The 26,662-nt window shown below is 32.6% G+C and overlaps 3 protein-coding genes across 4 annotated transcripts; 1 reads left to right on the top strand and 2 right to left on the bottom strand.

The window, feature by feature from the left end:
* The first annotated feature begins 2,272 nt into the window (after nucleotides 1-2,272).
* On the top strand, nucleotides 2,273-5,411 carry LOC109171391 (stem-specific protein TSJT1-like). The gene is made up of 4 exons (XM_019320475.1): nucleotides 2,273-2,601; nucleotides 3,739-3,979; nucleotides 4,766-4,886; nucleotides 4,991-5,411. Exons 1-4 carry the CDS (start codon nucleotides 2,399-2,401, stop codon nucleotides 5,188-5,190), a joined length of 765 nt encoding a protein of 254 aa, XP_019176020.1. The 5' UTR covers nucleotides 2,273-2,398; the 3' UTR covers nucleotides 5,191-5,411.
* Nucleotides 5,412-5,878: 467 nt separating this feature from the next.
* Nucleotides 5,879-9,347, bottom strand: LOC109164813 (pentatricopeptide repeat-containing protein At4g21705, mitochondrial). 2 transcript variants are annotated; one of them, XM_019313369.1, is made up of 3 exons: nucleotides 9,028-9,347; nucleotides 7,203-8,447; nucleotides 5,879-6,453 (listed from the first exon to the last, which is right to left on the bottom strand). In XM_019313369.1, the coding sequence occupies exons 1-2, from the start codon at nucleotides 9,319-9,321 to the stop codon at nucleotides 7,206-7,208; spliced, it is 1,536 nt and encodes a 511-aa protein (XP_019168914.1). In that variant the 5' UTR covers nucleotides 9,322-9,347; the 3' UTR covers nucleotides 5,879-6,453; nucleotides 7,203-7,205. The 2 variants fall into 2 exon arrangements, with proteins under 2 accessions (XP_019168914.1, XP_019168907.1); XM_019313362.1 differs by having other exon boundaries at nucleotides 5,879-6,456.
* Nucleotides 9,348-11,174: 1,827 nt separating this feature from the next.
* Nucleotides 11,175-13,430, bottom strand: LOC109167297 (heat stress transcription factor B-2a-like). The gene is made up of 2 exons (XM_019316320.1): nucleotides 13,100-13,430; nucleotides 11,175-11,659 (listed from the first exon to the last, which is right to left on the bottom strand). The coding sequence occupies exons 1-2, from the start codon at nucleotides 13,391-13,393 to the stop codon at nucleotides 11,318-11,320; spliced, it is 636 nt and encodes a 211-aa protein (XP_019171865.1). The 5' UTR covers nucleotides 13,394-13,430; the 3' UTR covers nucleotides 11,175-11,317.
* Between the last annotated feature and the right edge of the window lie 13,232 nt (nucleotides 13,431-26,662).

Here is a 26,662-nt window from a genome sequence, read left to right on the forward strand (position 1 = left end):
CAACTAACTAGTAATTATTATATCATTAGTGACGCTAAACGTCATTAAGTTAATGTCATTTTCATTGCATTTCTTTTTCATTATCTTGTTTGAGAAGGGTCAGTCAAGCAGCCAATAAGAAAAGACAAAAATTAAAAAGAAATTAAATGAAAAGAACCTTCTAATGGTCCCACAAAAATCTTATCTTAATACCTTGGATGAATGGTTGTTGAAAATGATTTAATTAACAAGTGTAATTAGTCCAAATGACAAATTCTTTATTCAAATTTTACTTAATTTAAATGCATGGAATAATTGGTCAAAAATAAAAATGTATGGAATAATTGGAGGTGTTATTGATTCTTTGTGTTTCAGTAGGTTGAGAAAGTATATGAACAGATATTACATTGTAGTAGAGCCAATAACATTAAAAAAAATGCATGGAATAATTGGTCAAAAAAAAAATGCATGGAATAAAATATGTTTTTTTTTTTTTTTTGGAAGTTTTTGAAATATTCTCATCAAAATACATTATGTTAGTTATACATTTTATGTGAGTGTGACTGAATTTGCATGGTTCAACATGTGCATAGAGATGCAAATCGATGTGCTAACTAGATGGCGTCCAGTCTTGATGTTCCCGACGTGCGCTCCATGTTTTTTAGATCCCGCCAAAGGATTTGTAACATTTATTGTTTGAAGATCTTATTAGAGTGGTTTTGTAACGGTTATAATAGTTAGCATTTTTGATAGACCATAAGGTGAAAAATATTACATTCTATGAAGGATAAATTAATCACTTTGAGGATAACATAAAGAGAAAATGTATGGTGTCTATAATTAAAGGTAAAAAAAAATACTATAGGGTGTGTTTGGTAAATATCTGTTAGCTTATTACATGCAAAATGACTTTATCAAAAGCTACTTTGAACAACTTTTTGAATTTTAACGTTTCGGAACAATAAGCCGTTAAAAAAAAAACTAATTAATCAAACAATTATATTAACTGTTAATTTAACAAAGTCTGGTCAAATAAACAAAAATTAATTGATAAATTAACTATGTTATCAAATATGGTCTATATCAATATAATTTGGGGGTTCAAAAGTGTCAATTTTCAATAAAATAAAAAATATCTCGTTTTTTTTTTAAAATTGTTTTTAGTATATGATATTTTTACACGCGATACTGAAAAAATAACGCATACGGTATCCTATAGGGATTACGTGTACTCAAATTATTGCATTTGTAACGTTCCAAAAAAGGGGATAAAGGCCAATGGAGGAATAATCCAATTACGCATTCTACCTTCTTGAAAAGCGTGAAGTATCAATATGAAAGGCAAAAGACAAATAATTCGCCCGGAAATGGGTCTAAATGGGTGTAACATAATTCTTGGTTGAAAATTATAATACACATTTTTGAATAATGGTCACGAATTTTTATAAGTTTAATTATTGTCATTATTTTTTTTAGTTGAATCCGTCTTACATTTGTAGGTTATTACACTGGAACAAAATTTATTCAATACACACTTTCGAGTAACGGTCATGAAGTTCTCTCCTCTCTATCCACAAAGAAATTAAAAAGTAGTCTGCACGGGTTTAACTCACTGATTCAGTATATCGTATTTGTGAGAAGATACCAAGGTTCGAACCTCAACAGCGACAATGTGGAAATTATGTCCAAAGTAGGCAGATCCCTTATGCACACTGCCATTTGACCATGTCTGCTAAGCCATTGAGTCATAGTGATCAATCATTATTGTGTGGACCATACTATCAAATAATGTATTTTTAGTATATTAAAATGTACATTGTATTCAAGAAAAATATATTATTTTGTATAACGTATAATTAGTATACGAATAATATACTTTTAATATATTAAAAATATACTTTTTGTTATGGTCTACACAACACTGTATCGATCATGGTGCATACAATAATTTTCACCACGATTTACATCTTCTCAAATGCTATGTCAAGTCGGAGTGTAAAGGACCTTTGGAGTTGAGTTGAAACAAACACTGATCCTTAGTCCTTCCACCTAATATATCATTAAATCACCGTAATTTACTACTCAACTATCGTAAAGTGTATGTGGGGCCCCGGAGACCAGAAAAGTTTGTCCACAAGAAATTAAAAAAAAAAAAAAAAGACATAATTATGGGCTTTTATCCGCACATCTATTTCCAACTGAGTATTTGGACACGTAACATCGGCCAACTAGCCAGAAATCCGACACGTAGGCTGCGCCACCTCATCTTTGTGTCCTTTATCATCTTCAGCTTCAGCAGACTCGCCATCGTATGGATAAGAGCATTATTAAAGCACTGACGAGTGACGACCCAAAGCCTCCATACCGGCCTCATAGTACACTTCGGGAATCTTGAGGTTAATTAATTTGGTCGTGGAGGATGTTGGCCGTTTTCGAGCAGTGCATTGGGAAGCCGCCGCCGGAGCTCAACCTCACGGATGCGGGGCAGCGGCGGGAGTGTAATTCCCGGGAGGAGATCGCGGCGAGCTTCCGGTCACGGTGGCCGGACTCCACGCTCTACAAACTTGCTAATGACAACTTCTTGGGACTGTCTCATGGTGGTGAAAGCCCTAAACATCCAAGGTATAGTAGTATTCTTTTACTTGAATTGTTTGTCTCGATCTCCATTTTATGATTTTATTATTTTTTTTTTACAATTTCATCAACTTTAGTTTTGACTAAAAGGGTTTCGTAATACCCTCGATCCAAGAGTTGAATGTGAAAATTTTATTATAATCAATACATAAAAGTTATTTTAAACTCGCTTACAAATTTAAAAGTTATGAAATACTCTCATCGGAGAGATTAAAAAAGTTAAAAGTTTACTATAATCTAGAGATAAAAGTCAATTTATAATTGTTTCAATTTGATTATCAAATTAAAAGTTATGAAATACTTTCGGGGGAGATTAAAAGTGAAAATTTTACTATAATCGAGAGATAAAAATCATTTCTACAATTTGATCATCAACTTAAAAGTTATGAAATACTCTTAATCGGCTAAAAAAATTAAAAGTAGAAATTTTACTATACTCGAGAGATAAAACTCATTTTAAAATTGTTTACAATTTGATCATCAACTTAAAAGTTATGAAATACTCTCAATCAATCGGGGAAATTAAAAGTGAAAATTTTACTATAATCGAGAAATAAAACTCATTTTAAAATTATTTACAATTTGATCATCAACTTAAAAATTGTAAAATACTCTCAAACGGCCAGGGAAATTAAAACTGAAAATTTTATTACAATAGAGAGATAAAAATCATTTTAAAATTGTTTACAATTTGATCATCAACTTAACAGTTATGTTATACTCTCAATCAGCCAGAGAGATTAAAAGTGAAAACTTTACTATAATCGAGAAATAAAAATCATTTTAAAATTGTTTACAATTTGATCATCAACTTAAAAGTTATGAAATATTTCAAAAAAAAAAATTATGAAATACTCTCAATCGGGGGTGGATTAAAAGTGAAAATTTTACTATAATGGAGAGATAAAAGTTATTTTAAAATTGTTTATAATCTGATCATTAACTTAAAAGTTACGGAGTATGAAATACTCTCGATTGTGGAGATTAAAAAGTAAAATTTTTACTATATATGGGTTTTTATTAATGTTTAGTTAAAAAATTAGCCGAATATACTAAAAGTGGTAAGAAATTCAAAGTTGAGAGAATATTTTGAAGGGTTGTAAACTGAGTGATGAGTGGTGGCAGGTCCATTGTTGTGATGGAGGATATCTTCTGCATATTTTCTGGGGCACTGGACAATATCTGTGACCTGAGGAAATACTATGGGCTTTCAAGGCAAGCTACAGAGGCCATGATAATGGTGGAAGCTTACAAGGTTCTAAGAGACAGGGCACCCTATCCACCTGATCAGGTCATCAAGGAGCTTGAGGGCAAATTCTCTTTCATTCTCTTTGATTCCAAAACTTCTACTCTCTTTCTAGCCAGGGTAATTCACCATATCACCTCTCTGCACATTTCTACTGCTTTAATTTTCACTTTGCCTACAAACTTTTATTTTTAGGGACTAAATGTGGGAAAAGTTTTTTATTTTTACCAACCCTTACTATGTACCCATTTTCAGTTTGCCTAGAAACGGCACAATCATCCATTTGCAATGGAGCAAATACCAATTTTGGTCCGAAATACTAATTTTGGTCTCACGAGTATTAGTAAAATGACTATTGTTTTAGTACCAGTTTTCATTGCTTAAATTTATCACACAGGTCACCACATATGTTTTAGATATGTCAAAATATGAAATTATTAAGGGTATTTTTGTCTTTTTCTTCTTTTTTTTTTAAAAAAAAAAAAAAAATTAAGATCGCAATTTAAACATGAATAAAGGAATTTAAACCCTAAGATTGATCTTAATTCACAATTCTCCTCCTCAAATTAAGGTAGGATGAGGAAGAGAACTGCGAGTTGAGATCAATCTTAGGTCTTAAATCTTATGCTCAAATTGGGATTTTAAGTTGAAAAAGCCGAAAATACCCTTTAAAATTTTAGATTTCGGCAGGAAGACGGATGAGTGATCGGCGTGATGAATTTTGGCATTAAAACAATAATCATAGATGAAAATTGGCACTAAAACAATAGTCATAGATTAAAATTGGTAAAAATTATACATGTTGACTAAAACTGTCATTTTGTATGTAATACTCGTGGAAATTGGTATTTGCTAGGCAATATATATAGCTTAAAACATATTGACAGGGAGATTTGATTTACCTAGGACCGAGAAGGATGCGTGGCGCTGCACTGGGGAGTTGCCGCAGACGAGTCGTTAGTATGTTCCGATGATCCGGAGTTCATCAACGCCGCCTGTGGGCAATGCTACACGCCCTTTCCTCCAGGTTCCGCAGTCTGAATTTTCTCACAGACATTTCGTCGAACACGTTGTGGGCAGTGCTGTAACAGCGATGGTTTTTGGTTTTTTCAATTTGAACTGTTGTTGCAGGGTGCATTTTCATCAGCGGCAGCGGGCTAACCAGCTTTGATCATCCGCTGCACAAGGTTAAGGCGATGGTGCGCGAGGACGACGGAGGCAAAACCGACGCCGTTATTTTCCAGGTGGATTTCTACACCAGACTCCATAGCATTCCGCGCAGGGGTAGCGCTTCCAACTGGGCTGATGCGGCCGTCGTTGAGGGAGACTGAGATCGAGTAGTAATCTGCGTTTTTAAGGTTTAGGTTTTGAGGCTTTGATTAAGCAAAGCAATCCGATGTTTATATGATGATCGTGTGTAATAACAACAACAACATCTGATTCTGATGGAAGTGAATCCTTGAATTGTGTTTTCAATGCTATCTTCTATCAGAAATTTGTATGTCTGCTTTTAAGCTTATCTTGTCATGCTCATGTTTTTCAATTATTCTCGTTTTAAAAATATGGTCCTTTTTTAGTTACCATTAATATGTTCAATTTTTTATAATATTAAATTTAATATTAGTATATAAAATTTATATATTTAGAAACTATATTAAAGTACTATTAAACAAAAAGAAAAACAAATTAAATTTAAAAATTATTAAAAAAAAATAAGTAATAAAAAAAGAATTGATTTAGCCAATGAATAGCAAATAGGACAAGCAAAAATGAGACAGGAGTATATATATACACACACATACACATCTGCATATATGTTCAAGATTAGATGCATGCATGTGATGATTTATATAAATTTTTTTAAGGAAATAAAGTAGGAAAGATTGAAATTTACATCTATTGTTGAATGGGCAGGGTGGGCACGATTTTGGAATGAAGCAGCATGAAACTTGTGGGGAGAAAGAAAATTGTATTATGTATGTCCTAAGTTCACTTGGTCTGTTAACTTTGTTTCTCGTATAATGATTACAACAATTGGTAGAGATAAATGTGTACACCAATTTAAAATATTTGTTGGGTGACAAGGAAACATGTCCTGTAGTCATTACCCGAGAGTGTACACTTGAGTAAACTCAGTCTTGTGACCCTAGCCTACAAAGAATAACAAGTAAACTAACCTAGATTATCCATAACTGACCGATTCAAACTAAGAAAGCCAATAAGTTGCTCCCATTAAGAATCACAACAATAAGTTATTTTGATCATGAACTTGCAAGGAAATTACTGATGGAGGTAGAGACAGTTTACCAGCCAACATATGTGGCAAAGGTAGGTAGTTGGGTGAAGGCATCACAGGTTCACTCATTTGCTTTTCATGTCTTTCTTCTTGCATTTTCTCCCATTGAATCCTCCCACCCCCACCCACAACAAAATTCTGTTGCATTTTCCTTCAATTCCTTCAGGAAGTAGTGTAAAAGTTTTGTTCCAATAGGAACTCCTCTTCCCAGCTGTTCAAGATATGAATATTGGGATGACCGTTATTGTCTCCATCTGATCTTTCGGGAGAAGTAGGCATCTAGGCAGTAGGATTGGGCCTGCTGAGAAAAGGGATGATGATGAAATTAGTAAAACCATGATCAGAGCAATTCAAGCAAAGTGTGGAGATGCCATTTTCAGTTTTAGCTGAAGATCAGATCAGATCAGATCAGATGATAAATTCAAGGGAAGGACATCAGAGGGCTATATATAGATTATAGAAAGCTTCCAAGATTAATGCATGCATGGGATGTTCGTTAGTGAGCTCTGAATGGTAGGAGAGGTCTCATTCATTTCGAATGGGAGTGGGCTTTCAATTGTTTGATGCTGGAATTAAGCACTTCCAAGCAAATGCATGCAATGGGACACTTGTCAGTGAATTCAAAATAGCTAGAAATTTTTCATTCATTATATATGAATGGGCAGGATTAACTAGTTTGGTGGTGGAATAAAGCAATATGAAACTTGCATGGAGCTACATAGAAAGTAGACCTAATAACCTGAAAATGGCCAAATACCTCTTGGACGGCCCCATTCAACTAAGGGTTTAAGGCTCACCAAAGACATTTTTCAAGTGTGTTATATTAGTTCCATCCCTGAAGGTTTTTACTTTTTAGTCCCACAAGTTTGAGGACTACTGTAATTGGTTAATAGTAGGTAATGCTATAAGTGCGAACTTCTTAATGAATTTGGATAAACAACTGTTATTGGTATAATGCCAAAAGAATATATGATATGCATATACCAAATTAAAAAGATTGAAAAAGAAGCATTAAGAAAGTTTTATTTATAATGCAAGTTTACTTACTGTTCAACTTCTGACATGACTCATTTTAAGGATCATCTTTGTTTCATCATCTTCATCTATATTCTCAGCTCTCATGCTGTTCAGAAGTCCATCTACATCTTTGCCCCTAGCCACATATGACTTGAGCAGTACATGGTACATCTGTCTGTTCAATGTCATAAATCTTTTCAGCAAACTTATAAATGCTTCAGCTTCTTTCAAGCTACACTTCTCACCTAATGAACTTATTATTCTCATAACAACCTTAGCATTAGGTTTCGATCCTTCATTCTCTTGCAAAGACAAAGCAACTGTCATACAGGCCAAGGCTCTCTCCAACTCACCTTCACCCAGGTAGCCTTCCGCAACTCTGACCCATATACTTGGTGATGCTATTTTCCCTTTACTTCTTAAATCTTTAAGCATATTTTCAGCATTTGCATGTAATCCCTTGTCAATATAGCTGGTAATAACTGCGCATGGTACTCGAAGGTCATAGTAGTTCCCAGATGTTTCCCACTCTAGAAGCAGTTTCTGTGCTTGTTCGAGCTCATCAAGTTTTACTAGAGACGTCAGCATATTTATGTAATCCTGATTTACACATCTCTTGCAAGTATTCTTTGCAGCATCCCATAATCTAAGGACATGCGCCCTGTTTCCCAGCTTAGCATGTAATGAAATCAGAAAATTATATCCATCTCGATTTTTGCTATCCAACTTCTCCTCTGCTTTCACAAGCATAACATTTGCTTTCATTATCAGGCCTGCCTTAAAATAGATATTTGCTATGGCAGCATACGTATTCCAGTCCATGACAAGATGGGTTTGGTTTTCCATTTCATTTAAAACTTTTTCCATTCCATCAATATCTGACCTTTCCCCAAATGAATTGATACAGGTTCTGTAACTCAAATTATCAGGGTATATACCATTTTTCTTCATATTGTCAAGCACTTCAGGAACTTTTTCATGCTGCCCAATTCTTGTGTAAAGCCCCATGACGTCATTGAAAACACCTGAAGTTAAATTAAGACCTTCCTCTTTCATTTTCTGCAAATGGAGTAATGCCTTGTCAATTTGGAGCTGCCGGGCATAACAATGCAATAACGCGCCATATGTCTTTTCATTCTTATCTTCTTCACTCAAACTATTGAAATATTCTTCAGCAGAGAGAAACCCATGAACCTTACCAATAAGATCCAAACGCATTGCATGCTCGGTTGTGGTGAATCTGATCGCATCATTCCTTTTCATCCACTCAAGAACCTGCTTAACAATGCACATTAATAGGAATGTGATTAAAACAGCCTTCCTATTGCCTAATAACTACCAAACAAAATTGTGTTTAACATATCATAACTTTATCACTTTGATGTAATCTTATTCACAGGTCGTAAAGAAGAGATTATCATAATAAGAAATTCAAGCTTCTCAGTTTAACTTGAGTAACCATTAGAGAAGTTGCAGAAATATCAGGAAAACAGAAATCTGTATAATGAAATAGAGAGCTTCATCAAGAAAATGCCGAAACATTATCCTCCTTTATATAACCAGCTTGGAATTAGAAATTTAAATAAAAATATCATTAAGTTGAAGAATAACTTCTAGCATAAAATTATTCTGAAGCAAGCTAATGCAGAGTAGCATTTATCCAACTTTCAAACCAACTCATAAAATGCATACAGTACAGCACCATACCAACTAAGCTCAGATCGCTCGAAGATCATTATCTCTGTTTTGATATCAATACACATAAAGTGAAATTGCATCTGCATATATACATTCACAAATACGTATATACATATATACACCGATCAAAATGAGAGCATATACACAGCGTGTGTACCTCAAGAGCTTGAGAGAAACGCTTGTGCTTGCGGAGATCGAGAGTGATGCGCTGAAGCTCTGCGAATCGGAGCTTCTTGCCTTGTCGGACCCATTCATCGAGCTCAGGGGTTATGCTGGTTGTAGGGTTTCCCAGTGGGCTGATCTTGGAATACAGACTCGCCTTCTTCCCCCCGTTCGTGCAGTACGATCGGATTCCGGCTATCAATGTCGTCGTGTTGACCCGAATTAGGGTTCGCATTTTCGAACTGATTTCGGATTTTGAGCTCAGCGAGAAGTGAAGTGATGAAATCATGAAATGAGTTAGGAGATTTTGGCGGCATTGACTCTTGACGAGGGTTTAAGGATTTTTCTTAAAGTGGTCAAGGTAATGCGTTGACGGGATGAGTTGGTAACTTGGTATACCTCAAGTGGGATGAGTATATTTCTCAAATTATTGCTAGTAATGTTGAGAACGATAGGGTTCGACATATTCATAGGTCACTGAATCAAGTGGTTTATGTTTTTTTACGAGTAATTGATTTTATATCTGTCTTAGATTTGTGGGTTTCTTCTCTATTTATCCGATGGTATTTCTCATTTAGATTTGTGTGTTTCTTCTCCATTTACCCGATTGTATTTCTCATTTTTCAGTGTTTAATTGAAAGTATTTCATTGGTTTAAAGAAAAGAAGTTAAAATATACTTTCTCTATCTCATTTTATGTGTCGGGTTCAGTTAACGAGACTTGACTGTAGTTATTTAAAATAACTAGTAATTCACCCGCGCGATGCACGAAAAAAAATTATGTTATTATAAATATAAATAAAAATAGAAAAACTAAAATATTTTAAATTGTTTAATATAATAATATTTTTGAGCTTTCATTGGTCAAGTATTTATTATTTTTATAGAATACAAAATTACAATTAAAATTAAAATTAAAATTTTGTATGGTTAATATAATCTCTAATTATGTGCATATTAAAATAAACTTATAGAGAAATTTACATAATTCCATTGATTTATTCTTAATTGTATTTCATCTATATTATAATTTTCACAATAAAAATAATAACTAAGATAATTACATTTGGAAAGAAAATTTCAAATTTTGTATGAGTAAATTTAAACACTAATTGAACACATTTTTTATATGATTATATAATATATAGCTATTTTATTTTTCAAAAGTACATTTTTTATATGATTATATAATATATATAGCTATTTTATTTTTCAAATGTTGTGCTTTTATATATATATATATATATATATATATATATATATATATATATATATATATATATATATATATATAATAAAGGATGTTGTGGCATTAATTGTAACATTAATTATTTCCCAAACCATATAGCTTTATTATAGTTAAAAGATTTAATTTTTCATAATATTAAGTTTAAAATTAGTATGCAAAATTTATATATTTAGAAACTGAATGGCATGTAGTGACTCTTCTATATGGGAGGTCATGAGATCAGTCTCAATGGAGGCAGGGTTGACTCTTTGTGCTTCATATGAACTACAATATAATAGAGTCAATAGCTTTCAAAAAAATAAAAATAAAAACAATAAATTTAAAATTATAATAAAATGCTAATAGAAAAAAGCAAAGAATGAAAGATTTAATATTTTTTTTTTATCAATTATTATATATTAGATCAACGGGAAAATGATCAAATAAATTCTCGAACTTTACTAGAAAAGTCAATTAGGTTCTTAAACCTTTTAAAGTTATAACTAGATACATAAACATGCCATTGTTAAGGATTGTTTGGAATGCTTCGAAGAAGCTTCAAGGCAGAAAGTGACTTGTAATACCATGTTACTAAAATTCTGAAAGTTGTACGGCAATAAATAGACAATAGAGACTAAGCCGTCGCTGGAGAAGACGTGGCCATCTCCTACAACTGGTCGCCACGGCGATGGCGACTAACCATACGCCATCTCCAATTGATTTTTATTACCGGACAACTATTGAAACTGAAAAACTTTTTCCTTTTGTTTTTTTGTTTATAGTTAATTAAACTAAAAAATTGTCTTTCATCCACACAAGAGATTTGATTTTATTAAAAGGCCGGTTAACTCCACCCCTAGAACGAAATAAATCTCCAAATGTATCTCAGTGAGACAAGGACCAAAAGCTAAGTGAACTTGGCTTTCACCTTACCATTGTTAGTGTGGTTAAAAGTACTTATCTCACTTTGATTGACTATTACACCACTGAACTATGCCCCGAGAGATCGAACAGATTCAATTTTATTAAACACTATATATATTCATGTGACCATGCAGCTATTGTTGACTGCCCATACACTGAGAACTAAGGCATTCCAACAGCCTCATTTGAAGAGTCTTGTAGTGAGCAATTTGCATCTGAAGCTCCATTCTCTCCTTCCTCAGCTTCTTGTTATCCTCCAACAGATTCATTAGCAGCAACCTTGAAGATGACAACAATGTTGTTGTTGTTGATGATGTTATTGTGTCTTCTTCTTCTTCATAGTTGGCTCTTAGGTAAGCAGGAAAGGCACTGGGCTCTGCCTTCTTCCTGGCTATCCCAACCAGCAGATGCCTCCTTCCTCTCTGGAACTTCTCATGCTGGAATTCCCATCTTTTTGGTGTCACCTTCTTGAATCCCTATATATATATAGAGAGAGAGAGAGGAGATGGAAACTTCGTCAGACAATACCCACTCCATTCATTCAACAAACAAGAAATAATTGGCCACACACAACTCAATTGAATCAATTTAAAATAAGTTTATAAGTAGGGTGCAATGTTCGAATCCTACCAAGAACAGAAATATATATATATATATATATATATATATACTTCTGTTCTTGGTAGGATTCGAACATTGCACCCTTCTGTTCTTATAAACTTATTTTAAATTGATTCAATTTCATATATATATATATATATATATATATATATATATATATATGAATTTGACATTGTTGTCGCACTAATATACAAATATTTAGGACGTGCATGTCAATTGAGGTATATTTCATGATTTTACATCATTTACCAATTTCAAACAAGATATTGGCCGGGTTTGGTAAAATAGTTAGCATAACAGTCAATTTTGACTTATTTAACCACTATTAGCTGTTTGATTTGGTTAAACAATCAATATGAGTGTTTAATTAATTAGCTTTGTGTAACAACTTATTATTACTCCAAAATGCTAAAATTCAAAAAGTTATTCAAAGTAGCTTCTATTTTTTTTTTTTTTTTTTTTTTTTTTTTTGGGAAAGAGGGGGAACACCCGTGGGTCGTTAGGCGACCCTCACAATATTTCTCTCGCCAAGAAGGCCAAGCTCGTCTTCCCAGAGGAATCTCTGAATGGTTCTGGGTGGCCTTTCAAACCATCTGAAGTCAGCGTCTTGATAGAACGTAACGCTTGATATGTCATAGTGTCCGTTGTGTTATTTTGTTCCCTAGGAGCTTGAGTGAAAGTTATCTCCCAATTTCTCGTTCTTGCATCACGACACAGCTCTACCAAAGTAGCTTTTTCGATTAGCTTTTTAAGAAATTCATTTTGTATGTAATCATCTAATTAATTAACAGCTAACAGCTAAGTTACCAAACATTTTTCTACAATCAGTTAATGATATCAACTAGTTAAACTCACTAACCCAATCAACTAACAGTTATCAGCTAACCACCATTTACCAAACACCTCCATTATTTTATTTTATTCTTTTTAGAAAATGAGAATTTCAAATATTTGAACGCTAGAGTATTCAAATGCATAGTCAATTGAAATATCTGATTGCATGCTTTTCTAGGGCATCAAGGCGTGATTAATTTGACTGTGGACAACGTCCTATGATTTTCTGATTTTTATTTTATTTTTTTTAAAATATACTTTCTTTATACTATGCCATCTTAATTAAAATGCATTTGAGAGAGTGATTCGAACAATTGATCATTAATTTTAATTGTAACGATGGTAATTAAAAACTAAAAAAGTTATTTAATATTTTAATTAATTTGCATGAAATTAAATGAATCGATGGCTTTGCAATAATCTTGCATGGTTTTGAGAGAGAGAGAGAGAGAGAGACTAACATAGGTATTAAGCTGTCGAACAAAGCTGGAGAAGTTGTTGTGCTTGAAATACCTAGGCAACATGTGGTCGGAGAACTCGGTCGGAGACCAGACCACGAAACCGTCGCCGTGAGCGTTCCACGACACTACCGCCGCCGCCTTTTCATCCCTTCTTCTTTTCTCGTCTTCCTCCTCCAATATATCGTACGTTTTTGTCAGAAACGGTGCCGGGCATTTCGTCCCCGGCAATGACGACTGCTTTCCAGCCGCGGCAGCTTTCCTCCCAGTCGCCGCCGCGGGGGAACCGGCCGTCATGTTTGATCGTCTGCGTGTGTTTTCTTAGCTTGCTTGTTTTGCGTACCCCAAAAGGTATTTGGGTGCATATTCTTCTACTTATACTACTTTCATTTGACTATGAATATAAAATATTGCTCAATATTATTATTATTATTATTATTATTATTATTATTATTATTATTATTATTATTATTATTATTATTATTATTATTATTATTATTATTATTATTGATACAATGAATAAAATAATGAGTCTAATGAGACTCAAAATCGACTTGATTCCCTCGTTAGATTGAGAAGGCATTTTATTGTTGGATTCTTGACAAGGAATTTATGTGGTTAGGTAGTGTCACGAATTAACCCTCAAGATTTAGAGAAAAGGTTCAAATATGCCTTTCAACTTTATCTAAAAAGTAAATTAGGTGTATAAACTTTTTAAAGTTGCAATTAAACCCATCAACATCTTATTTTGGTGTAATGAATACCAAAAATCGATTAGTGATCTGCTATCACAAGTTACTATGGTTCCGGTCAACATTCCGACCACATCCAGCTAACTTGGGTGACATTTTCGATAACAAATTGAGACAGGGGACCGTAGAGATGTCTTCAGTCTTGATTTGTTGCCAGAAATGTCGCCGGAGGTGGTCGGAATGTTGACCGGTCACAGGTCAGTAATTGTAGGGGTGACCACGGTTCGGTTTGGTTCGAACCGAACTGTGCACTGTTGAACCGGAACCGGAACCGAATCGTCTGTACGGTTCCGGTTCCGGTTCCGGTTCCTAACCGGAACCAATATAGTCCCGGTTAAGGTTCAAGATGAAAATGAACTGGAACCGGCAGTTCCGGTTCCAAACCGAAAAAAAATTAAAAATTATAGTGTTTTTTTTTTTTTTTTAAATAAATCCGTTTAGAACCTACGGTTCCAATCGGAACCGGAACCGCGGTCACCCCTAAGTAATTGGTTTTTGAACTTCATTGCACCAAAATGACATTCGATGTTGATGAATTTAATTAATTACAAATTTAAAAAACTTAGAGATCTAATTAACTATTTAGGTAAAGTTTGAGTGTTTATTTGACCCTTTTCTCCAATATTTATTATCTCATAAAGATCAGAATAATGTGACAAGCAAATAGTATTTTGACAAAGTCATAGAAAAAATGTATTTGTAAAAATATCACAATAATACAAGTGTACGTACTCTATACTTCAGAAGTTGTACTCACGTACTCCTCATTCTTTATAGCCTATGTAAATTTGGCAAAATAAAAAAATAAAAAAATTACTCGGTACAACTTTTCAAAACATGTGGTATTGTATTAACACACACACACACACACACACACACCCCACACACACACACACACACACACACACACACACACACACACACACACACATATATACATATATATATATATATATATATATATATATATATATATATATATATATATATATATATATATATATATCAATTGATCTACAAAATTAACACCACATTTGAATAAAATTATATGTGGAAATCCAATCATCACACCAAATCAGCGATAACTTACTAGTTCGTGTTTCTGGGAGGGATACCTCCTGCTGTTAGCTCTTTAAAAAAATGTCTGAATCAAATATTTTTTTACTAATTTAAGGGATTTAAATGAAATTTTTTCAATTAAAGGGTTTAATATAATTACACTATTTGCTTGAAGATACTTATATATTTGACTTTTTTCCTTGTTCACTTTTTGACTTTCCACATTTGTTTTGTTGTAGATTTTCATTTGAACAAATATATACAATTGCGATAATTTTTATAGTTCTTATAATAATCTAACTCTCACCATACTGAAAATTTTGTACAAAGGAAATGAAAAGATCGAAAATTTTACAATGTTACAAGTATATTTTATACTTCACAAAGTTGTACTTTCTCTTCAATACTCTATATTCCTATGTAAATTTAGCAAAAAAAAAAAAGTTATAATTTTCCAAAACATGAGATATTGTATAATTTTAATACACACACATATAAAGTCTACATACAGTTTCAATATGTTTTGCATCAAAGGATTTTGAAAAATGATTTAAGTTTGTATACACTATTATGGGAACAATAATTTCTTCGATCACAGTGGTCGTACAAACTCAAAACATTTATTATTATTCAGTTTGAGATAGTATTAGGTATAAAAAATAAAAGTATCGATCAACAACTTTAAATTTTTTAATATATATTTCAAACATTTTTCATCATTACTATAGCATTTGTTGATTCTTGGAAAATATACACTATAGTTGCATGTTTCTTTGTTGTTGTTGTTGTTGTTTTTTTTTTTTTTTTTGGTCCCTCTTATTTGTCAGGTTCATATATGCAACTTAGCCCCTACACATTGTTTTCTTCTTGTTTTGTTGTGTAACTTTCATGCTCTTTACCTTTTGCCAAAAAGCGCGCACAAAAAAGTCTTGCCGCATGACCGCATGTAATCCGTCCGTGCACGACTTTGGGCATAAATATAAATCTAAAAACAACCGCGAATGTTGACCAAAGTTTGGAACATCACACATGAGTAAAATCCAACTTAATTACAAGTTTTGAGTTCCATCCTTATGAGTTGTGAATGTAACTATCTTAAAACACGAAAGGGAGTGTTTTACCCGTCTTTGAAGTCTTACCGGCACAATCATAATTAACGTCGGTGTAGGTTTCAAGTAACCCTACTTGGAGAAAAATATGTGGTATGAGCCAAAAAAAAAAAAAAATGTTTTGTATTTTTTTTTTTTTTTTTTTTTTTTTTGTGATGAAGGAAACATGCATTTACTACTCGAGAGAATGTATTGGGTAAATTGTGTAATAATCCACAAACTATACATGCAGGGGCAGATCCAAATTTTTTTTTAGTATGAGCGAAAGATTAATACAAAAGAGATTGTTTGAAAAAAAAAAAGAAAAGGAAACACTTAAAAGCATAGTCATAAATATTGTTAAATATGAGCGAAAAATCAAAACACATCAAAACTTTATAAAAAAATTATTTATAGCAATATATGAAACATAATTAGTTTGATAAAATTATTCAAACAGAAAACACATCTATGTATGGCAATTTATATCGTGCACCACGGCGCACATAGCAATGTGCGCCCAGGCACAAAACGCGCGCGTTTCTTGCTGACGTCACTCCGTCCGTCCGAACAGACCAAACTCCATTATGTGTATTCAGTTAAAATTTTATGTATATTGTGTTATGAGTTTATGTGTATTCAGTTAAGAGTTTATGTGTATTATGTTAACCAAACCCCATTATGTGTATTTAGTTAAAATTTTAAGTGTATTGTGTTATGAGTTTATCTGTATTCAGTTAAGAGTTTATGTGTATTATGTTAACCAAACCCCATTATGTGTATTTAGTTAAAATTTTATGTGTATTGTGTTATGAGTTTATGTGTATTCAGTTAAGAGTTTATGTGTATTATCACTATTATGTTAACCAAACCCCATTATGTGTATTAAGTTAAAAGTTGATGTGTATTATGTATTATGTTAGATTATGTGTATTCTGTTATGAGTTTATGTGCATTCGAAACAGTGGATTTTTTTTTAACAACTTAACAAAACGACGTTGTTTTGGGAGGCACGGGGAGCACAGTATAACGATTGTCTATGTATCTGTGTATATAAGCTCAATTTATTTTTGCTCAAGACTTTTTCTAGTCAAATCTTTTGTACTTTGTGCAGTAATGGTTGTTCCTTGAAAATTGTTTCTCTATTTTGCCCTTGTTGACTTCCCGTCGTTCAACTTTCGACAATATAAAGTAGAAGAGTAAAAGTCAAAAAGTAGGTTGAAAATAGTGATGCACTGAGGGCTGTGCATCGGACGGGTTCGAGCGGATCGATTTTTTGAGCCGCCCATCCGTCCGGATTTCGGATTGGAATAAGCCTTCCCAATCCATTCAAATTTATTACATAATCCTTTCGGATTTCTCATGTTCGGATGGGCGAATTTCAGTTTCAATTCGGATTATACAACATTAAAAATAAAAAAAAATAAAATAAACTGTTGAAAGTTGAAACTTAATACTTAATAATTTAATTGTTACATCTAAGAAGTAAGAACTTAAAACTAAATTACCAAAGCTATTTAGCTACATATTGCAATTTGCAAATTGCAATCACAAAAGTTCAAAGTTCAAACTGTCCAAGTCCATGCGTGAAGTGTTCAAAAAGAAAAATTGAAGTTCACAAAATCAACAATTCACAAATCACAAGTAAGCAATCAGCAAATCACACTATTACAGGTTTACACTTTACAGCACTCAAGTACTCAGCAGTCAGCATTCAGGATTTCAGGCTGTCAACAATTCAGCATTCATTCATTCCTCTTCCTGCTCAATTATAATACCATTAAAGTCAATAAAGACAAAGAGAACTACATGTCTACATATCAACTCAAGATATATATATATACATATATATATATATATATATATATATATATATATATATATATATATATATATATATATATATATATATATATATATATACATAAAGAAGCTCAGATTACTTTTTTTCATATCATGTTAGAGTTGGGGGCAAATTGCTTCATGAGTTTTGTCTCAGAGCAACATACCAAACTCCCAAAGTCCTTTTAATTCAGAAAAATTGTGGAAGCATCATCATAGCCATAAGAAACACAAAGTAAATGAGACTATGAGAGGAAGGGAAGTGATATACCAGAGAGGGTTGAAAGAAAGAGGCATAATACCAGAGATCTAACTGAGTAAGGGCAGCAACATTTAAAAAAGTTACCAAGCCACTTAGCAATTAGCAATTCTGAAATCTTACCTGAGTTGCCTCAAAGAGTCAATACATTTAGCAATCAAACTAAACAGAAAGGAGTGTTATATAAACTAATAAAAGTATTAAATTACAATAATTGTTGGGAGTGTTCCAACAGTACTTAGTGAAGAACCAGCAGCTCCAGTGGACAATTCTGCACAAAAAGAAAAAACAAAAAGAGTTTAGAAACTGTAACAATTAACAATTTATAAAGTTGAAACCTAGAAAGTTAGAAAATAGAAAGAGTACCCTTCTCTAATCTTTCAACATCATCCAAGTTTTCCTCAACAGAGATTGGATGATTGGGTGTCCTCAACCAATCCTGTGCACAGACTAGGGCTTCCACAATTTTTGGAGTTAAGGAACTCCTAAAGGCATCTAATACCCTACCACTAGTACTGAATGCACTCTCAGAGGCAACAGTTGAAATGGGAACAGCCAGCACATCCTTTGCCATTTTAGAGAGTATAGGAAATCTTTCATTGTTAACCTTCAACCATCTTAGCACATCAAAGTCCACATTTTCTTCATCTTCCACTATTTTTTCACTTAGATAAATTTGGAGTTCAGTTTCTTTACTGCTTCCACCAGTCTTCATTCTCTGTTTTTTTTTATCTGGCTTTTCATTCTAGCCTGAGGTTTTCCAACTGAAGTTTGAAAATGGACATGTTCAGATTGTACAGTAGGGGATGCAGACTGCACATGGTAGGTGGCTGTATAATCATTAAACAGCACAACCATAGAAGATTGAACCTTTTCAAAGCCTGATTTTCCTTTAGCATCACCATACAACTAGGCAAATTAGGCAGGCGTGTACTCAATCTTATCCCTAGGATCCAAAATATTGGCATAGAATATCAAGAAGTTCATTTTTTCAGGATCTTCCCAATATTTTTCAAATTCTTGTTTCATATGGGACCCCATTTCGTAAAAAACAAACATAACACAGAAAAAATAAAATCAAAGTCAAACACAATTCGCAATTTCACACAAACACATTCACAAAATGTTTACAATTTACCTTTTCAGAGGTTGAAACAGAGTTAACCATGTCATCCAACATGCAACCTAAGTCAGAAATCTCAGAAAAGAAAGTATTTGAAGTGACATAGAGAAAACCAGATATTCTCACAGTCATCTCATAGAAGCCTTTCAGAAAATGGACTAAGCTTTGCACAGAAAGCCAATCCATAAAATTTGGAATAGAATTAGATAAGCCAGTAGTCATTGAGGAATCATTCTCATAAGCTTCAAAGGCCCTCTGGTATTGAAGGGCAGTGTTGAGCATGATGTATGTGCTGTTCCATCTTGTTGGAACATCAAGCTGTAATGCAAATTTGGTTTCCAACCCCATTAAGCTCAGCAAGCTCTCTAAACTTCTTGAGTCTTGCAGGAGAACTCCTCACCCATCTCACAACATCTCTAACTTTCTTAACTGAAGGATCTGCATATCTCAACCCATCCTGGACCACTAAGTTCAACACATGGGCTATGCACCTCATGTGCATATATTGAACCCTAACAGAAGACCCACCCCAAGACAGAAGTTTGTTCTTGAAAAAACCCAAAGCTGTGTCATTTGAATAGGCATTATCAACAGTAACAGTGAAGACATTTTTTATCCCCCACTCAAGAAGACAACTCTCAAGGGCTTTGGCTATGTACACTCCCTTATGAGAAGAAATTGGGACAAAGGAAATGATCTTTTTGTTAAGCTTCCACTGATCATCAATGAAATGTGCAGCAATGCACATGTAATTTATCCTTTGGACAGAGGTCCATGTATCAGTGGTCAAGCTAACCCTTATGGTGCTTACCCTAAACAACTTTTTAAGGCTTAGTCTCTCATCTAGGTAAATCTAGTAAATGTCTCTAGAAATGGTACACCTAGAAGGGATTTGAAACCTAGGACAAACAACTAAAATGAATTTCCTAAAGTCATTTCCCTCAACAATCCTAAAGGGAAGTTCATCAACAATGATCATCTCACACAATGCCTTCCTAATAGCCTCTTGGTTGAAAACCCAAGTCCCCAAAACCCCCTCAGAAGCTTCTGTTCCAGAGGTATAAACATCATTAAAGGTGAGAAGAGATTGCCTTGTATCCTTAGAATGATGATTTTTTAGGCAGGCCACCATATGGTTTCTCAATGGGGAAGTGCCATGCTTTTTTACTTTCACATTTATAAATTTTTGCACAATAAAGGCATTTGCCCTTAATTACTGGTCCCTCAAGATCACCTACAGGATCACGGATCTTTTCAAAGTGATCCCATACTTTGGATCTAGACTTCACCTCTTTCCTCTTCTTTGTAGGAACAACATGAGGAGAAGGCATAGGATTTGTCTGAGGATTTCTCTCAGTACCTAGAGCTTCTACTACATGCTCCTCTTCAGTTGAGGTTGGAGGGTGTCCAAATGCACTTATGCTTTCCATCTATAAAGATGGGCATCAGTAAACAAGTATCCAAATAAAACAGACAACCAGACAGATTTGAGATTACAAATCATAAACAGGTAACAAATTACAGCATATTTTAGATTAAAGCTTCCACCATACATAGAACATAGTCAAGCAGATTACATATTACACTTCCACCATAAAATCCATAAATCAGATTTGCATTTTTCAAATCATCATCTAAATGGAATTGCCCAAACCTTACTGCCTTAGGAGGTTTAGGGCTCTGTGCTCATACAATCAACACAAATACACAATACAATTCAATCTCATAATTCATAAAATCCATAATCACATTAATCAAATTTAGGCTTCCACCAGTACAATATGTAACATAATTACATATATACAGTCTGTACAAAGTTAAGGGTCCTATTACCATAAACATGAAACCATATATTAGGAATTTGACAAATTCATCATTTATATGAAAAGCCCCAAAAATTAGGGCTTAGTGAGCCAGTGACTCACTGACTCACGTACAAATTAGGGCTCACAAAGTCACAAACACAAACCACAGAATAATGAAAATAATAAGAATATACAGACACCCCACAAACTATCAAAGTATCAATCATAAATAAAACAAATTATACACAAGAATCCTAAAAAAATAGTATTAAAATCATGTTTTCGATTACTTATTTTCTCCAATATTATTTTCCCGGAGAACTAGCTCTTCAACTTCACTCTTCAAGCAATCAACACAGGGACACTGGATACAAGGGCTTCCACCAAGGCTTCGCTGGCTTGAGGCTTCCACCACGGCTCAAGAGTAGGGTTGTGCAGAACGACAGAACCCTCGAAGCCTCAAGTCGAAAGGAGTAGTCACTACAGAGTAATGAGAGTATACTAGTCGAGAAACATAGAGAAGACAAGAGACTAACCCTAGTATGAGTCTCTCAGACTTTGAGAGTGAGAGAGAAGTAGAGAACTGCGCAGCTGAATAATGAAGCAAAGTTAGCAAACCCTAGCATATAATGCATATATATATATATATATATATATATATATATATATATATATATATATATATATATATATATAATTCCCATACAACGTCGTATTATCTATATACATAATATATATATATATATATATATATATATATATATATATATATATATATATATATAATTTCGGGCTTTTGGACGGATCGGGTGGCGTTTTAGCCAACCCTACCCGATTGCCTATTAAATCGGAATTTCCAATTAAAACCAATGATGTGGGTTGCTTCTCGAATTCGGTTATCCCCTCCGTGAGCAATGTCGAGGCGTTGGTTGGACGGGTTCTGCACAGCCCTAGATGCACTGTTGCTTCAGAGGCCATCCCTTTCATAGTTTCATTTGTACTTCTTTCAAATTTTTTCCATTTTATATCCATTCTTTGTCCTTTTATCCAAATTGTTATGTTTTCCCCCTTACTTCAATTGTCCTTTACTTGCATATTTGCTAAATTTTCATTGATTTTGGATGGTGGTTTTATGGTTTTTAGAAGTATTATACATAGATTTGGGTTTCATAGATCAAAGAGAAGCAGAGGAGTTTGCAGACCCTTTCTACCTCTAATTGTTATATCAGACATCTTGGCTTTTTTTTCTTTTGGGAGAGGGGGGGGGGGGGGGGGGGGGGGGGGATGGGGGTTGAAATGATGGCAGAATAACCAATATGATTTGTGATAAGTTTTATAATATTTCACATTATTATTATATCATATACATATAGGTATTTGCAACTTTGGAATAATAGTAATTATTTTTATTTTTTCACATTCTACCTTATTGTATATATTATTTGAATGAAAAATTAATTCCTATTAATTTTATGTTTTAAAATACATTTTTAATTATAAATTCTATATTTGATATGATTTTAAATATGAAAAAATGAAAAAAAAAATAGTTAATACAAAAGATTAAATTATACGGAATAGACAGTTTTGAAATAAACAAATATACATACAGTGCTTTTGTGTACTTAAAAGATGCGTGATTTGTGTTCTTAATGTGCTTTGTTTGTGTGGTGTGTGGTTTGTGTACTTAAGGTGCGTGGTTTGTGTGCTTATGGTACACTGATTTTGTACTACTTTTTCATCTACACAAAGTCAGCCAGGAAATTTGTTTTCCGTTTGTTGTTATCATTTCCCATCGTCGGGACACCGGAGGAGCCTAAATACATTGAATTTTGAAAAATACTTAATGTACTCCCTAAACCTTACTCCCAACTTTTACTCCCAATTGTGTTCAAATTTGATTGGAGGAAGAAAAAAAAAATGAATGGATAAACATTATGGCCCTCAATTGGGCAATCAAAGCATGCCAAATCATAGGGAGTATAAAATAGGAGTACAAATATGGAGTACATGTAGAATTACTCTTGAATTTTTGGTCTAGAAGATGTATGCAGACGAACTTCCGGAAGAAGGCAATAATTTTTTTAAAAAATTTACAATTGGAGGTAGAGTTTTTTTGCAATATTTTTCTTCATAGAAGATGAATTTTTTGTATCAAACGATGTCGGTTTTTTACGTAAACTCGTTGTCGTTAATTTAAAAAATAATAATAATAATGATACGTCATACTAACGTCGTATATAAATTTTAATTTTTTTAAAAAGGAAACTATGCTGGTTTTTAAAGGAAACTGACATCGCTTTCTTAAAACATTTATTTAAAATTGTTTAAAATGATGTCGATTTTCCTAAACCAACGTCATAAAAAATATTCATTCTATTACTATTACTATTACTACTACTATAATAATAATAATAATAATAATAATAATAATATAATAATAATAATAATAATAATAATAATAATAATAATAATAATAATAATAATAATAATAATAATAATAATAATAATAATAATAATAATAATAATAATAATAATAATAATTTATTATCATTATTATTATTTTGTAAAAGATACAACATTGATTTCCGTAAAAAAACTAACATAATAAAAAACAAAAAACAAAAAAAAAACGATGTCATATTGTTTTTAAAATTTAAAATAATTATGTAATTATTGACAATGTCGGTTATTTTATACAACTAGCGTTAAAATATTTGTTTAACTTATAAATTTATTTAATGTTTTAATGACGATTTTATTAAAGCCGATATGATATGTCCGGTGTTATATGTTATTTTGTTAGTAGTACAATGATCCTATTAATATATTATTAATGACAACGTCTATGAAAAAATTGACAATACTAACTTAAATCAAATAATGTAATAATATTAGTTAATTATTACAGTCATTTTTAGTCAATAGTACTCAAAAACATTATTACTGTCATGTTCTTTTAACATGATCGTCAAATTAAACTTTTAGATTAAAATTCGCCATTGTGTTCAAAAAAAAGATTTATGTTGGGCCTTGCACTACACATGCCTGACTAGTTATAAATTATACGGCAAATTATTATGTGGACCATGGTCCACATATTGTTGTATGGACCATAAAAGAAAGTACATTTTTAATTTATTAAAAGTACATTATTTGTGTACTGAATGTACATTATATTATAATATACATTTAGTATTCAAATAATGTACTTTTCTTGAAAATTATACATTTCACTATTAATATAAAAGAATGGTTGCATGCACATATTATATTTTAAAGAATAAAAATATAAATATCACTATTAATATTTCTAAAAACGCCAAACAAGTGTAAAAATAATGAGAATTGAACCTTAAACCTTTTTTAAAGTAAAGTCATAACCTACCATCCCACCTAACAAAACTTTTGGTTATTTGTATATATATTATTTATTTATCTCTAATCACACACACGCGCGCGCGCACACACACACAATGGGTACTATATATGGGGGTGGGGGAGGGGCAACTACTCCTACTGTAGTTCCGCCTTTGTACACAAGAGAGGTAAACCTTATTTGTACTAATTATTACTTTTTTTATGCAATGTCATTTTTATTGACGCTAAAATGATGAATAAGCCGATGGGATGTGAAACCTCGAAGATCATACCCCCAAAAAAAAAAAAAAAAAAAAAAACTAGTTTGACCTTTATCGGTTGTTATACTGTGGACCATGGTTCGAAAACGGCGATGTTTCTTTAAGTTAAAAAAAAAAGGCAGCCGTTACATTTTAACAAATCCCGTATTTTTTGTGTGTTCATAACAAAATGAAACTACAATGTTTAACATGAAACTGTCTCGCATATTTTGTTTATATTATCAAATGAAACTGTAATTAAATAAAAATAATATTTTAGTTGTGTTGAAATGAAATTGCAGTATGTATAAAATGAAACTGAATAACATGTCTCACATATTGAGTGTATATTGTCAAATAAAACTGTAGTTGAATAGAAATAATACTTTAATTTTGCTGAAATGAAACTACAGTATGTATAATAAGAAATTGAATAACATGTTTCACATATTGAGTGTATATTGTAAAATGAAACTGTAGTTATATCAAAATGATACTATAGTCGTGTTGTAATGAAACTACAATGTATATAAATGAAACTGAATTATAGTTTCACATATTTGAGTGTATATTGTCCATTGAAATTGTAGTTGAATTAGAATTATAATTTAGTGGTGTTGTAATAAGACTACAGTGTATATAAAATGAAATTCAATAACATGTTTCACTGTAATAAGACTATTGTACGTATAATGTCGAATGAAACTGTAGTTGAAACAAAATAAAACTATAGTTGTGTTGAAATGAAACTACAATGTATATAAAATGAAACTGAATATGTTATACAAACAGAGCAAATTACGCAGAACGGGTGCCGTTTATTTTAATTAAAAGAAACGGCATTGTTTTGGACCATGGTCCACAATGCTGTGTAGACCATGATCCACAGTAAAATTTGCCGACCTTTACAGGTAATTAAGAATTAAAAGAGCAAAAAGTAGATGTTGTCTAGCCCAACTCTTCTAGTGTTGTGAGGTGCAACTCTCTCTTCATGCGGTGGAGTCCACTCACGGTCAAAAACCTCATTTTTGTAAAATAACCTCTCCCATTCTCTCTCTTCACACTCTCTCATCCACATCATCTATCTTTAATTTTTCTTAAAAACTGTGATAAATTTACTAATGGGGATAGCTTAAGCCATCATTAGATATTGGGATAACCTTGTTAGACTAGGTTATCGAATTGAATTTTTCTAGCTCTAAGTTGAGTCCGTTGTGCTAAGGCTTTCTAAGTCAAGTAATCAAGGATGACCTAGTTAGATTAAAGTCCTTCGACCGAAGTCAACACAAGATTTATATATGGTTGATTCAATTATTTATTCACAATCTTTGTTGGTGGTCAATGTTACCAATCACTTTCAAGTTTTAACTAATAGTGAAAAATGAAGTTAGACATTTTTTTCTTATTACATCATCAAAGTAGTCTGAATACTTGAGCACCTAATTTTAACCGCAAATCTTAAATTTATATAATCACTTTTTAGTGGTTGAAAGTCTCAACTTTTTACAGCCTTGATGCCACCGATAAGTATCAATTATGTACCATTATTTGGTTACGTTAATTGTGAAAATGGTTAATATAATGATTTTGGTATGATCAGGACTATGTGATCTAATGGTACCGGGTTGGATTTCCATTTGGAAGATTGTGAGTTCAAGCTTCAGTGGAAGCGTTATTGGCTTTTTGTGTTTCAGTAGGTTGAGAAAGTAACAGATACTACAATGTAATAGAGCTAGTAACATTAAAAAAAAAAATGATTTTGGTATGAAAAATGGATAGGAAACTGATGAACTGTTCATAAAAAGACGATGAAGCTGCCAGCCAGTTTGAATTGTAGTAGGAAAATGGGCAACGTTTAATGTATTCTTTAGTACTTTATTAATTTCGTGAAGGGTTGGTAGCAGACTTCATTTGACTACAAGCAGGCAGCCATTCTATTTATTTTTTTAATATATTTATTTATTTATTTATCATTTTATCGTTATTGAATCGATTGTACCAAGTGAATCATTTTATTG

Source organism: Ipomoea nil, unplaced genomic scaffold (assembly GCF_001879475.1).
Source record: "Ipomoea nil cultivar Tokyo-kokei standard unplaced genomic scaffold, Asagao_1.1 scaffold0317, whole genome shotgun sequence".
NCBI classification, from domain to species: Eukaryota; Viridiplantae; Streptophyta; class Magnoliopsida; order Solanales; family Convolvulaceae; genus Ipomoea; species Ipomoea nil.